This window comes from Leishmania major, chromosome 13 (assembly GCF_000002725.2).
Source record: "Leishmania major strain Friedlin complete genome, chromosome 13".
In the NCBI taxonomy this organism is placed as follows: Eukaryota; Euglenozoa; class Kinetoplastea; order Trypanosomatida; family Trypanosomatidae; genus Leishmania; species Leishmania major.
Genome location: NC_007254.2, coordinates 198,502 through 211,863, shown reverse-complemented (window position 1 = coordinate 211,863; position 13,362 = coordinate 198,502). Strand labels below are relative to the sequence as shown.

The 13,362-nt window shown below is 61.5% G+C and overlaps 4 protein-coding genes across 4 annotated transcripts; all 4 read right to left on the bottom strand.

The window, feature by feature from the left end:
* Positions 1–627: 627 nt before the first annotated feature.
* On the bottom strand, positions 628–2,451 carry LMJF_13_0650 (conserved hypothetical protein; the record flags this gene model as incomplete). The annotated part of the gene is made up of 1 exon (XM_001681757.1): positions 628–2,451. One exon carries the CDS (start codon positions 2,449–2,451, stop codon positions 628–630), a length of 1,824 nt encoding a protein of 607 aa, XP_001681809.1.
* A 1,024-nt stretch (positions 2,452–3,475) lies between these two features.
* LMJF_13_0640 (conserved hypothetical protein) lies at positions 3,476–7,501 on the bottom strand (the record flags this gene model as incomplete). Its single annotated transcript, XM_001681756.1, has 1 exon — positions 3,476–7,501. One exon carries the CDS (start codon positions 7,499–7,501, stop codon positions 3,476–3,478), a length of 4,026 nt encoding a protein of 1,341 aa, XP_001681808.1.
* A 498-nt stretch (positions 7,502–7,999) lies between these two features.
* Positions 8,000–8,908, bottom strand: LMJF_13_0630 (conserved hypothetical protein; the record flags this gene model as incomplete). The annotated part of the gene is made up of 1 exon (XM_001681755.1): positions 8,000–8,908. The coding sequence occupies one exon, from the start codon at positions 8,906–8,908 to the stop codon at positions 8,000–8,002; it is 909 nt and encodes a 302-aa protein (XP_001681807.1).
* A 1,517-nt stretch (positions 8,909–10,425) lies between these two features.
* Positions 10,426–11,706, bottom strand: LMJF_13_0620 (conserved hypothetical protein; the record flags this gene model as incomplete). The annotated part of the gene is made up of 1 exon (XM_001681754.1): positions 10,426–11,706. The coding sequence occupies one exon, from the start codon at positions 11,704–11,706 to the stop codon at positions 10,426–10,428; it is 1,281 nt and encodes a 426-aa protein (XP_001681806.1).
* Positions 11,707–13,362: the final 1,656 nt, after the last annotated feature.

Here is a 13,362-nt window from a genome sequence, read left to right as displayed (position 1 = left end):
AAGAATCGGGAAGGGCAGGCAGGCGGGGCAGGCAGGCGGGGCAGGCAGGCGGGGCAGGCAGGCGGGGCAGGCAGGCGGGGCAGGCAGGCGGGGCAGACATCAAAGGCGAAAAAGCAAATCAGCAAGAAAACGGTAAAGCCCCGCTAAGAACCAACCAACACGAAGTAAAGGAAGAGGGGGTCGAGGAGGAGCAAGCGGGGAGGGGAGGGGGTGGAAGAGAAGGGGGGGGAGTCTCTGCGGATGTCCGTGACCGTGCACGTGCGTGTAAAGGGGAGGAGAGGGAGGAGGCGCCACCTGGAAAAAGCAACTTCAAGAGAACCACTGGAGGCCAAAGAGACGCAGAGCAAGTCGTAGATAGGGAAAACACCCGTGGGGAGAGGAGAGAGGAGAGAGGAGAGAGGAGAGGAGAGGGGGGGGGAGTCACCTCGTTAGCAAAATAGCAACGGCAAGTTGCCGCGTGAGGATTCCTCATACAACACACACGCACGCACGCGCACACGCACACACACAGAAGCAGGCAATCCGCCAAGCAACTTTAGATAAGCACCCGCATCCCATTAGAGGTGGGCTTGATACACGCACGCAGACAGAGAAGCACACTCCCACTTCCTCACCCCTCCCTCCGCTTCAGTCCGCCTCATGTTTCGGAGCAGGTGCCACCTTGGCAGCCGGCGGTGCCGAGGTATTCACGTACGTTGGTGAGTCTGCGGAAGGCACCTCTGCCACCACCGGGGCTACCACCACCACATCCGTGCTATTCGCGTGGTACTGCATTCGCGACCTTAGCGGTAGAGGTGTCGACGCTGTTGAAAGTTGGGGGGCAGCGGGCGCGATGCCCGCAGCCGACCGCGCTGCACCATTGGTGAAGGCGCCGGCCGCATGAGCATCGCCGAGCACGTCCTCGTCGCTAAAGACGTCGTCCTCATCGGCGACACTGCGCAGGCGAAGGCGGATCGCCTCCTTGAAAGCGTCCCAGAAGCCCGGCGGATCATCCGTCTCCTTGGCGGCCGGCAGCGTCGGGGTCGGCCAGAGCCACAGCAGCAGCGGCAGCCCTTCGCCCACGGTCTCCATGGCAATGCGCCAGCTAAACGGCAAGGTCTCCTGCATGGGACTGGCTGAACCCTCCTCGGCCGCGTGCATAGTTCGCTCCGATAGCACAGGCTGGTATCGCTCACCGTTGTTGCGTGCCTGGGCGGCCTGAAGCTCGTCTCGCTGCTGTCGCAGCAGGTCCGTGAGAAGACCCACACCGCGGCCGGCAGCGTAGAGATACTGCACCAGGAGCCCCAATCCAACAACGGCGAAGCTCGCGCTGTACACAAAGACCAAATAGAAGATGGAGTTGGCATCGCCTGAAGCCTTGAAGAAGAACGTGTACCCCCTCGAAACACAGTAGAGGTCGAGCACGTCCGCCATCACCAAGGACAGGCATAGGTAGAAAAGAAAGAGCACGTAATACTTGCTGTTTGCGTAGCCGATGCACTGCCCGCAGCAGACGCAGTGCAGCTTCGAGCGGTACACACACCGGTTGCACACCTTGCAGTGTCGCGTATCGTTCATCTGATAAAAGTTGCAGAATCGGCACCAGTTGGCACCAGGAATAAGAAAGCCCATCTCTTCCTGTTTGCGATCCATGTCGGTGCCGTCGATGGCCTTCAGTACCTTGCGGGCAGCATGACTCACCAGCACGATCTCCAGCCCTCGACGGACTTTGCGTTGGCGCCGCACCTGCATCGCCTCCGTCATGTATGGCGGCAGCTCTGAATTGTCCTCCGCCGAAACCTCCTCGCCGTTATCGCTATTGTCCTCAGCTTGTCGTACCCCACCCACTGTACCTGCCGTGTCGCCAGCGGAGAGTCGAGACGTCGAGCCACCGTCTTCCGTGTACATGCACAGCCGTGCCTCGACGGCGGCACGCTCTAGCGCCTCCTCCTCGGCCGTGGGACTGCTGCGCCGCAGGATCGCTGCGGTAGAGACGACGTTCGCCAGCTGCTGGCTCTCAGCCTCATCCACATCGTTCCAGTTCGGCTCCTCCACCTTCACCTTCGCGACCACAGCACGGCTGCTATTGCGGTCACTGGCGGCAGCCTCACGCACCGGCTCCGCCGTTGTTCCTGCCTGGCCGCCGCCTATGCGGCCGCGCGCCTTTGCCACGGCACACTGCAGCTCCTCGCGAACGAACCTCTCCATGCGCGCCGCCGAGAAGCGCGAGGGTAGTTCACCCGGGCCCACCACGGCCGACAGCACGAGCGAGGTGATGCTCAGACCAAAGAAGGAAAGGAAGAAGAAGAAAAGGAGCAGCACCACCACGTCCAGCAGAGCGGCGCTGGCATAGTAGAAGTGCACCGCCATGAAGCAGGTGAGGATGGAGATGAAGCCGCCTGCGAGTAGGGTGCGGATCATGTAGTTGTGCAGACCCGGGTTGTTTGTTGAGGGCGATGCAGACGCCGCCATTTTCCGCCGCGTTTGATCCGAAGATATGCGAGTGTACTCAGCTTCCGCCCTCGAGGTGTATGTCTAGTGTGCCCCTTGCGGCGGAGTCTTCTGGCGCACGTTTCGCTTTATCCGTGTGCGTGTGTAAAAATGTGGCGGAGAAGGGAGGCAGCAGGTAACCACTACACGTAACTCCTTCTGGCGGTTGATGTTTCGGTCGCTACCCTTGTGTGTGTGCGTGTCTGAGGACAAGTCGGATAATAAAGAAAAAGATGGAGAGAAGAGAATGAGAGAGCAGATGGAGGCAGCCTGAGCCAGGCACACACACACACACACAAAGGTGCTGCTGCTGCTGCTGCTGCTGCTGTGTGTGTGTGTGTGTGTCAATGATGGCGAAGAGTTGTGAGAAAATGAGAGGCACGAGTTTTTACACATCTTCACGCGCACATGCCCGTGTATCCATCAAGATGGCACGTTCCTGTGCGAGAGGGATGAGACGACCGCCGTCCTGCGGTGAGCGAAAATGCACGCAGACGCCCATCTTGTTAGTCGGGAGAGGCAGGCGAAGAGTCGGGAGGTCAGCACGGTGGTGTGCAAAGCGGTGAAAGGCAATACCCCCTTTGTTCCCGCGGATGTGTTTTAGTACTTCTCTGCGTGTGACGCGCAGACAATCGAGACGGGTGAGTTAGTGAAAAGTTCAACGTGTGTACGTGCGCGCGTGTGTGTGCGTGTGCCAGCCCAGCATTGTCTCGCTGACAAGACCCTCATCATTATCCCCTCCTCCTCCATCGTGCTCGCTCTCTCTCTCTCTGCGTTGCCAGCTACCACAACAACCGCCAACTCCTCTCTCCTCGTGCCCGCCACACGCCACCACCACCACCGCCACGTCGTCGTTACAATCCTCTTGAAAGCGGTAGCGAGTGTGCTCACATTTCGCTGCGGCCGGCGTAGGAGGCGCTGGGGAAACAGGTGCGGGGACGCGCGCACATACGCAGAGAGATGCCATAGCAATGTTCTCCTTAGAGGCACCCCCCCCCCGTGTTCTTCAGTGCTTCACTTGATCGAGGAGTGCGCGATGGGTTTGCCGGGCCACCTGTAGCTCGCATGTGAGGTCACGTGCGCGGACGATAGAGCTGGCCTGCGCCTGACCAGCGGCACTGCGCAGCAGTTCCACCACAGAGGCACTGCCACTCGCCGCCACGTCGGTCCGCTCCACCTCCGAGACCAGGGCTGCCCATGCGTTGATGCCGTCCACCGGACTCGAGAAGTCCTCGTCGTCGAGCAGGTTCTCCTCCTCGAAGTCATCCATGTCGGCATCGTCGGCGTCGTCGACGGCCTTTTTACGGTGACTCTGCTGCGGTGTCTCACGAAGCGCCTGAGCCTGGCGCAGCATACCCTGGAAGCGGCTGTTCCGACTCTGTCCATGGCCGGCGCCCTCGCGACCCAGAAAGCCCTCAGCGCTGTCGCTGTCGGCATCGACCTCGCCCCACTCGCCGCCGTCGTCGTCATCGTCGCCGTCATCGTCATCCTGCAGCCATTCGCCGTCGTCGTCCTCTTCGCTGCTGGCCTCGCTGTCCCACTCCTCCTCCTCGTCTTCCCCCTCCTCCGCGGATGCGCCTTCGCTGGCATGTGCTGTCGGCACCGGCTTCCCCGACAACTTTGCGATGCGTCGCTGATGAACGCGCAGCTCCGCCGTGCCGTTGGTCGTCTCCATCTCCGCCAGCTGCTGCAGCACACCGCACTGCACAACACCCTCCAGGCCAGACCGCAGCTCTGCCGCGCCGGCGGCAATCGTGTTTGCCGCAAGCGCGCGCAGACACGAAACCATGGCGTACACGAAGAGACTGCGGTCATAGCCGCGCATGAGGCCCAGCATTGCCTCCTCGCTACCTTCAATCGACACGCTCCGCGCCAGCAACGACACGTACTGCTCCAGAAACGGGCGTGTCACCTGCAGCCCATGCAGCACCGCAACGGCAGCAGGCGCATCAGCGATAAGGCAGGAGAAGATGTTGTTGGCGAGCAACACGCGAAACGTCGCGCTCTGCTGTGGCCGCGTGCCGGCAGTCTTCAAGGACAGCTGCGTCACGTACTGCACCAAGGCATGCGCCGCCTCCGCGAATGCGACGGTCGATGCCGCCGCCGCCGAGGCTGCCCAGCTGCACTGCACAAGCACGTCCAACACTTTCGGCACTGCGGCCACTTCGCGCTCCCGCAGCGACGTGCTCGCCAGCACCGCCTCGCACATGGCTAAGACCAGCTGCGCCGGCGTTTTGGCCGCCTCCTCCGCCGGCACGGCTGCGGGCAGCGGCTCGCGCGTCAACTCCGCCAGTGTGCCGTACAGAAAGGAGACCGGCTCGACAGAGACGAAGTTGTCGATCGGGGGAAGTAGCTGCTGGATATAGTCAACAGCGCCGCCTCGGATGATCAGCTGGTAGAGGCACCACAGTACCTTCCACATGGGCGACGCGATGGCTGGACTGCGCGCGATGAGGGTGGTGAGGAGCGACAGGGCAGGGTCCATGAAACCGTAGGAGCTGCCGCCTTGGTGGCCGAGAATCACAAATAACATCGGGGCAACGCGCAGCTGGATTTGCACGAAGATGTCCTGCTGGAGCGCCTCCGTTGACGGGCACGGGGGCGCCGCAGACGACGACGAGGACGATGCACCAGAGACCTTTGCCAATAAGTCAGCGGCAGCGTGGCGTGCCGCCACGGTAGCCGTGCTCTCCGGAAGCGCTTTAACGAGCGTGGTGAGAGCCTCCAGCAGCTCATCGGCGGCCATCAGCACATCGGCAAAGCCATCGTTGTCGAGGAACAGCTCGTCTTTTTCACCTCCACCCGTCGTCTGCGCCGTTGACGGCGTCATCGACTCCAGCGCGTTGTACTTGGCCGTTACACGCTCCAGCACGACGGCAAAGTGGGTCACCAGCATCTCCGTCAGCTCCAGTGCCCATTGTGACAGCGTGTTCTTGTAGAACGAGATGGTCTTGCGGAGCGTGCGCACCACCGCCTCGTTGTCCATCATCCGCATCACGTTGAAGTAGTGCTGGATGAGCTCGGCAATGCAGGGGTTGATGACGTCGCGCGCGAAGGGATGGCAGACGAGGCGCGAAAAGCACACGCAGGCCTGCACACGCACCGGCGCCTCGCTGTCGTTAAGCAGACACAGCACTGGCTGAAGGGCCTGCTGGTACGCCAGCGGACTGCTCCACTCAAGCGACGGTGCAAACGTGCTGAGAACCAGCACCGCGCGTGCGCGCAGGAATCCCAGCGAGTACTGCGTCACGGGCACCGTGAAGGTCGACAGGACGTACTCGAGCTTGTCGTCACCAAAGCGCGTGGCGAGCAGGATCTTCTTGAACTGGTAGAGGCAGTAGAGTGCGGCATCGACGCGGCGCGCCGCCTCCATGGCGGGGGTGCAGAGGTGGGCGTCATTGCTCGTCGCCTGCGCAGCCGCACCAACGTAGGCCTGCAGCTGGTTCAGCAAGAAGGTCATGAGAGAGAGGAAGAGGCTCTTGTCGTGGAACTTCTTCGTTCCGGCGGCAAGGGACATGAGAAGGCTCGTAGACACCACCTTGGCGCTGTAGATGTCACCGGCGGGGTTCGCTTGCCTGCGCACGTACTCCTCCGGGTTGTCGGACCACAGCTCCTCGTCCTCGTCCGTGAAAGCGAGGCGTGGGAAGAGAAGCACCGTCATGAGCTCCTCGGCACTGGGGTGCAGTACGCTCGCGTACACAGCCTTGTGTTGGACTGCGAGCGTCAGCACCTCGAGTGCGAGGATGTACGCTTTTGAAGTTAGGGCGAGCGGTGGGCCGGCGTGCCACCGCACAAGCGCCAGGGCGGCCTCGACGGTGGGCTGCAGGTACTGTGCAGTGAAGTGCTTCGCCACGGTGCGGCAGCGTCGCTCGCAGCTCTTCGGCGACGCAAACTCCTGAGTGAGCTTGTAGGCGATGTTCATGACCCACTTGAGTAGTGTAAACATGGCGGACTGCTGGAAGTTGGAGAAGTGATCACCGCGAAGCTGCGTGACCGTCATGCCTGTTTCGGTCGGGTGGTGCAGCGCGTGCACCAGCCTTGCTCGGCAGAGCGGCAACACCACCTGCTGGAAAGCTTGAATCGGCGTCACCACGCAGGATGCGTAGAGGTAGTCGAGGGCCGACACCTCGCACAAGCATGCGGGCCAGCGGCTTTCAAAGAGAGAAAAGACGCACTTTACGGAGAGTCGCATGCAGTGCGACAACTCCTCCAGCTCCGCCGAGAAGTAAAACGGCGTCGTCAAGGAAGGACTAGAGGTTGCAGTTGCGGCACCGTGGCCCGCCAGCGCCGTCAGCGCGTGCTGCCACCGCCCCGACAGCAGCTCCATCAGAGACAGGAGCAACGGAGCAAGGTGGCCAGCGAAGCCGTCCGCCTCGTCGGCGTCCACCTTCAACGGGTCCACGTAGATCTTACAGCACCCCCGCAGTACACCCAGGGTGCCCTTCAGCTGCAGCAGCATCATGTGGATGACGTCTCCGTCGATTTCCTGGCAGCCGCTCGTGTTGCAGTCAAAGAGCCCACGCAACGCCGTCATGCTCTGACTCACGAGCCCCGTCAGCTGCGGCAGCAGATCGGGCCACCGCTCGGGGTAGTCGGCATTCACCACCTCAATCGTCGCCGCCAGTAGCTGCCGCCGCACCGCCTCCGAGACGTGGGGCTGGCACTGCAGCGACACGACGTGGTCGCGCACTCGCTGCCTCACCTCATCGGAGCAGCGCGGGTTTCGATTCCAGTCGCTGCGGCCAATTTCATTGCGAAACCGAATGGCGCTCGCCAGAAGCGCGCTCGCCGTCGCCGGCAGCCCTCTTCCAAACGCATGCGCGCACACCGTGGGGGAGTGGCAGGCGAGCTCCAAGAGGTGAAGAATGAAGTGTGGGTCCTTATCGGCCAACTGAGCAAGCGCGTCCTCGGCGGATTGCCGCCCGGCCTTGTCAGGGGACAGAGTGGCGATGAAGATGTGAAAAAGTTGGTCAGGGATGCTGCTGCTGCTGCTGCCACCGCCGCTGCCAACGCTCGTCTTTGTGTCGCACATGGCGTCCTGCCAGCCAGCTTGTGTGTACGTGGGTGTAAGCTGCTTCTTTGGGTAGCGTAATGTTCCCGGCGTGTGCAAGGAGAGTTGAGGAAGGAGAGAAAGACGCGAGGGGTGGGGGGGGGGGGGGGGGGGACTGAACGGTTAGCGCACATGTGTGTGTGTGTGTGTGCGCGCCTCGTGGAGCGGGAGGTGGGAGGACAGAGAAAGGGGCAGCGTTCAGGAAAAAGGTGCTGGGGAGAAACGACGAAGTCGCATGTGCGCTCCTGCCACTCCACCCGCCTTTCCCCCACCCAACGACGAAACCGTACGTATTCTCTCTCTCTCTCTCTCTCCACAAGCAGCTATGTGCGTGCACGCGGCGCGCAGGTCTTCCTAACCGCATCAGCAGACGCATGCATGCGGACCATGAGGCGAGCGCCACACAACAGCACGGAAAACGAGAGATCGAAGTGCACAAAGCAGACACGCACACGCACACACCAGTATCTGATTTGGTGCCTACGAATGTGGGCCGTCCATCCCGTAGCCGCTTCCACCGCCGATGCTGGTCGGATCGATAAAGGATCCAGGATAGTCCTGCCGCCCCATGCTGCCCACAGTCTGCAGCATGTCTGTGTTGTTGCTGCTTCCGTTCGCGTTCGCTGCAGCGGCGGGGGCACCGGTGACGCCACCGTTGGCGCCGTAGTTCACGCCGTTGTTCACCTGCTTTGACATGTCGTTCAGCCGGATTACGTGCTTCGAGATTTCGCGGAGGTAGTCGCCGAGGGAGAAGAACTGTGACTCGAGCTCTTCGAAGTGGGCAGCCACATCTTCAAAAGCTTTGTCAGCAAAGCCGTCCTCATTGCCCCACTCACTCCGGTGAATGTGCGGCGCCGCACCAGATGAAGCGCCACCGTCGCCAACGCCGGGGAAAGGACTGCCAGCGGACACGTTCTCCCAACCTTGGCGAGACTGCCGCCGGCTGGCGCTTGACGAGTGTATGTTGCTGTTGGACGGTGGCGCGCCACTAAGGCCTCCCGCCACGGTGGACGCGAACGACGACTGACTGCGCTGATTCATCGGCCCGCGGTACATCGAGCTCTCCAAGCCACTGCTGTTTGCGCGGAAGCTGCCGTCGCCCAGGTTGCTGCTGGGCGACGTCGTTGCAGGGCCGGAGCGCTGCGACTGCGGCGGCGGCTGCGCGCTGGCGTACATGTTCGTCACTAGTTGGTGCTCGTTCGTGTGGCTCGACTTGAGCAGCGCGCAGGTACGGTAGAACACTTGGGTTTCGATTTCGGCGATGCGCTTCAGCTCATGCACGAAGGCGTCCTGCGTGGAGGCGGAGCCGAAGGCGTTCATGCGACCAGTGGTGAAGGTCTCCTCGATGTCGCGCAGCTCCGTCTCCACATTGTCAAAGTCCGACTGCATGGCTGATGCACGAAAAAAACGGCCCAGCGTGTGTATGTGCGAGTGTGTGTATATGTGGAAGGGAGAGAAGAGAAGAGGCGACAGGTAATCTTGCTTTCGTTGTTGGTGTGTAGGTGGATCGCGAGCAGTGGAGGTGGGGAACAGGCGCTGCGAAAGCCGTTACGTTGACTTGGGGAGGGGGGGGGGGCACAGCGACACGCGTGTGTACATGTATTCGCGCACTGTGCAGCAGAGGAGACGAGACGGCAGAAAGTACAACGAAGGTGAAGAGAAGAAAGGGCAGAGGGATGCGGCATAGACACGCGCACTTACAGAGAGAGATGGAGTCGTCAAGAGCGACGCGAGAACGTGGATGCGTAAGTGGATGTGGATGCGCGGGTAGGCGATAGGCGGCAACCAAGGCGTTGCCCCACCCCCAACCGAGTCCTCAACCGCCGCCAGCACCGCCAAAACACCACCGGACTGCTCCCTCTCACCTTCAGGCTTGACATACAAGACGTTTCTACTTGATATGGCACATCGTTGCGTCTTTCGCTTGTTGCGTCTCTCTGGATCGGAAGACGCCACTGCATCGGAGGGGGAGGGGGAGGGGGAGAGAGGAGGAGGGGTGCAGGTCTCACTGTTCCCCTCCGCGTGCATGCGTGTAGTTGTCGTCCCTCGGTGCTTTGTGTTCTAGGTGGGGTGTGGGGGAGTGTTCTTAGCACCTCTCCACCGACTCCACTCGAACGGCGGGAGGCACCTGGTGTTCCTTTCCATGCAAGGCGGCAAGCAACAGCACTTGCATGCGTGCGGATGGGCGGGTCGATGAGAGCGTCAGTGGGTGTCAACGACGTGCACTCCAAGGAAAGGACGAGTGCTTTAGAAGGCGAAGTCGACCGGCAGCGACCGCACCCACTACCGCGTGGGAGGAGCAAGCGAAAGGAAAGGAAAACAGCGGGAGACAGACGCCGGAGGCGGAAAGCCATCAACGCCTCTACATGGCTCGCTCTCTCATTTTTCGCCTCCCCACCCCACCCCCACCCCCACCCCTCCAGTCGCTAAGGGGCGATGCAGCACCGCATCACATACGTTTCCTTGTTCGCCTTTTCAAGGCGTAGCAGCGGAGAAGGGAAGAGAGTGTGTTGGGAAGCAGGGGGGAGTGACGACGGCAGCAGTTATCGCTGTAGCAGCGCGCCTGAACGGGTCGTGCCCAAGCTCACCGACGTCCATGACCCCAACTCTGGAGCAGAGCACAGCGCACACGCATTCACACCCTCCGCCTCGCCTCACGCCCACAGACGTGAGGCAGAACCCGTTCACGCATGAATGGCGACTATCGAGGAAGTGGGGAAGGCAAGAAGTAACAGTGTACAAGACGTGTTAGCGCGTGCGTTGTAAGTGCACACGCCTGCGCAGAGACGTGTGCAGCGAGGTCTCTCTGCAATCAGCACCAGAGAGACCTCGCCGCGGAGAACGGCCATGGCGGTGCACCTGAAGCCGTCCCCGCCACCTCCATCGGCAGCCTCCCTCTCTCCCCTCTAATAATAATTTTCGATGTGCAGAGACGGTACTATCTGCCGCAGCATCAGCCGCGCTGCCGAAGTCTCCTCCACAATGCCCTCAATCGTCTTTCGCAGCACCGTCACTCGGTCTTGCGCCTCCGTCAACTTGCGTGCTTCACGCGCGGCCGCATCATCCTGCGCGTGCAGCTGCGCTTCAGCAAGCGCACGTTCCTGTAAGAGAGCCTGAATGCGGGCGTTAATGTCGTCAACCTCGCTCTGTAGTACGGATCGCACAAGTCGGCGCTCCTCCACGGCGGCGGACAGGTCGTTGCGCTCCTCCTCCGCAGTCGTCAGCTCTTCTCGATACACTTTCACGCGGCGGCCGGTGCTTATGAGACGACGGGCCTGTTGCTCTGCTGCATCAATGATAGCGTTCGTGTCCGCTCCGCTGCTGCTGCTGCTGCTGGTGCAACTCTGGGCAATGATGCGACGCACGTCCGGCGGCAGCGGGCCCTCCGCTGTGCCTGCTTGCACTGACGAGGCTGTTACGGAGGAGGATAGTGCTTCAGACACCCCCTCCCCAGAGCCGCTGTGGGCCCCCGTCCCATGCACGTCTGCACTGGCGCTGGGCGGCAACTGCGCATACTGAAGCGCGCCACTAGGTGGCGACGGTGACGGAGTCGGCCATGCCCCCGTGTCCGAACCCTGTCGTTGCTGCTGCTGAAGCTCTTGCTGAAAAAGAGCGTTGTAGTTCACAGCCGCCACCTTTCTCTCCCTGCCCAGATTGGCAGGGGTAACGGCACCGCGGGCCGCCGCAGCGGTGAGGCCAACCGACGCAGGCGGAGACGAAGATAACGGCGGCATTGGGCTCTGCGCCGGTCGCTGCAGCTGCAAGACTTGCGCAGTGGTGCTCGAGGACGTCGGAGTCGAACATGCCCCAAACCTGTCACGGCTGACCCGACGCTGGAACCGCCCTTCGCCGGATGCCGCTGCCGACGCACAAGAAGAGAGCGGTGTTGAGAGAGATAAAGTCGAGGAGAGTGGTCCACTACTGCTACCGGCTGTGACACCCGATGTGAGCCTGGTGCGACTCTTCCGCGAGAGACTCGCCTGCACACCGGCTGCCCCAGTGCTACTGGTGGCGCTGCCGTTCCAGAGCAGTGGATGGAATGGATTCCCCTGCAGTGGTCGAGTCTGGATCGGTGTGGCGAGCACCGGATCAGGCGACGCGGCGGCGAAGTGCGAGCTGGGTGTGACCTGTGGGTAGTTGTTGCCGAGGCGTTGGTAGCCGTCCGCGGCCCTGCCCATGTGTGTCATCCACGCGCCGTACGGTGGGCCGGGGAGCACAATGCAGCAGCAGCGGTCACCCTTGAAGCAAGCACTGGGGGGATGCACCGACGCCAGAGCGCGCGGCGATGGGATTTGTGCAGTGGAAGTGTTGGGTGGTATGCTGAGAGGCTCGGCTGGAATAGCCGCCGAGACACTGGAGAGGGAGCACAGAAAAAGAGAAAGAAGGCTGGTCAAGGTGGGTGGGTATCAGTGCATATATACATGCATGTATATATGTGCGTGCGTGCGTATGGCTCTCCCGCTTACCTGCCCCTCCTCCACTCGCCACCCCCCCCTACTTGTCTGCTTTAGAGCCCTCCGCGAGGTGTTCTGTCGTGTGCCGCACCTGCCGCTGCTCCCCTTCGCGGTTCATCAGCGCTCACTCTTTGTGTGTCTCTAACGCCGCACCCAACGCACGTCTTGTCTTCCCTCTCTCTCTCTCTCTTCGAGCAGTGAAGGAACAGAGAGAGAGGCAGAGGGACAGTCCAGACAATGTGGCTGCCGCGCCTCGCCCTCTTCCTCTTTCTCGTGATGCACCTCAGATCTATGGGCCGGTGATGTCTCCCACGTGTGCCGGGGTTGCCGAAAACTTGTGAAGGGGAGGGGGGTTGCACACTCCCCATGTGATGCCCGTTTCCTGTCCGTGATTGGCACTCATGTGTGCTCGGGTGGCAGAGCGAGAGAGGGAGTGAGTGCAAGCAACCACGAGGAGAAAATGGAGCCTAGGTGGCACACATGTAGGCATGCAGACATACGACTGGTAAGCACGCCCTTGGAGAGTCAGTGCTTTCGACGGCGAACCCTCCCGCCCTCTACTACTCCTTACCTTTTGGCCTTGCATTGCTGCCGACGCTGGCAAGCGAGTGCGTACCCGTCTCTGCATGGCACACCGTCACTGGGCTCATTGCATCCATCCTCGCACCCCGTTCTCAGGGCATGACGGTGGGCGACGCGGTGAGTGGACGATGGTGTCTCCCTCTTTCTTCTTAGGGCGGTCCACCGCAGGCGAGATCCTCCTTCAGCCCATCAGCGCTGCTTCTCGTAGTGATAGTCTGTGAGAAGCGGCCCCACTAACCTCATGGTCCCTTCTCTCTCGCTACGTTCACTACCCACGCCTCCGGAGGAAGTCCCCCACCCCACCCCCCCCACACACACACGCCCATCCAACCCCCCCCCCTCCCTTCCGCCTCTCCACCCGGTGAAGTAGGAAGCTGGGAGGACATGCGGCCCCATACTCTCGTCAGGACGCACAAGCACAGGCCGTATACGCGTATGTATGCTCTCGCGTGGAAAAGACGCACTCTGCTCCTGCCGGCGTGTGGCCTCCGTGTGTGAAAAGCAGCACGACCGCACCGCACACACACACACACTGCCTCCAGCAGGAGTTGGATCGACGGAGACCAATGTGCGGACTCGCTTGATGGCCTCAATGCAACTCCCTCCCTCGCACACACACACACACGCCAGCTCTGGCGAAGGAAGGGAAGCATACTTATCTACACGTGCGTTTATGTGTGTGTATGCCCATACACGCACACAACCAAACAGTAGCGTATAATGCGGAGAGCCAATCCGCTGGGCAGATGTAAACTAAAAGGAAGTCGGGAAGGTCACAGTCGGGAAGAGAGACAGACACACAGGCAC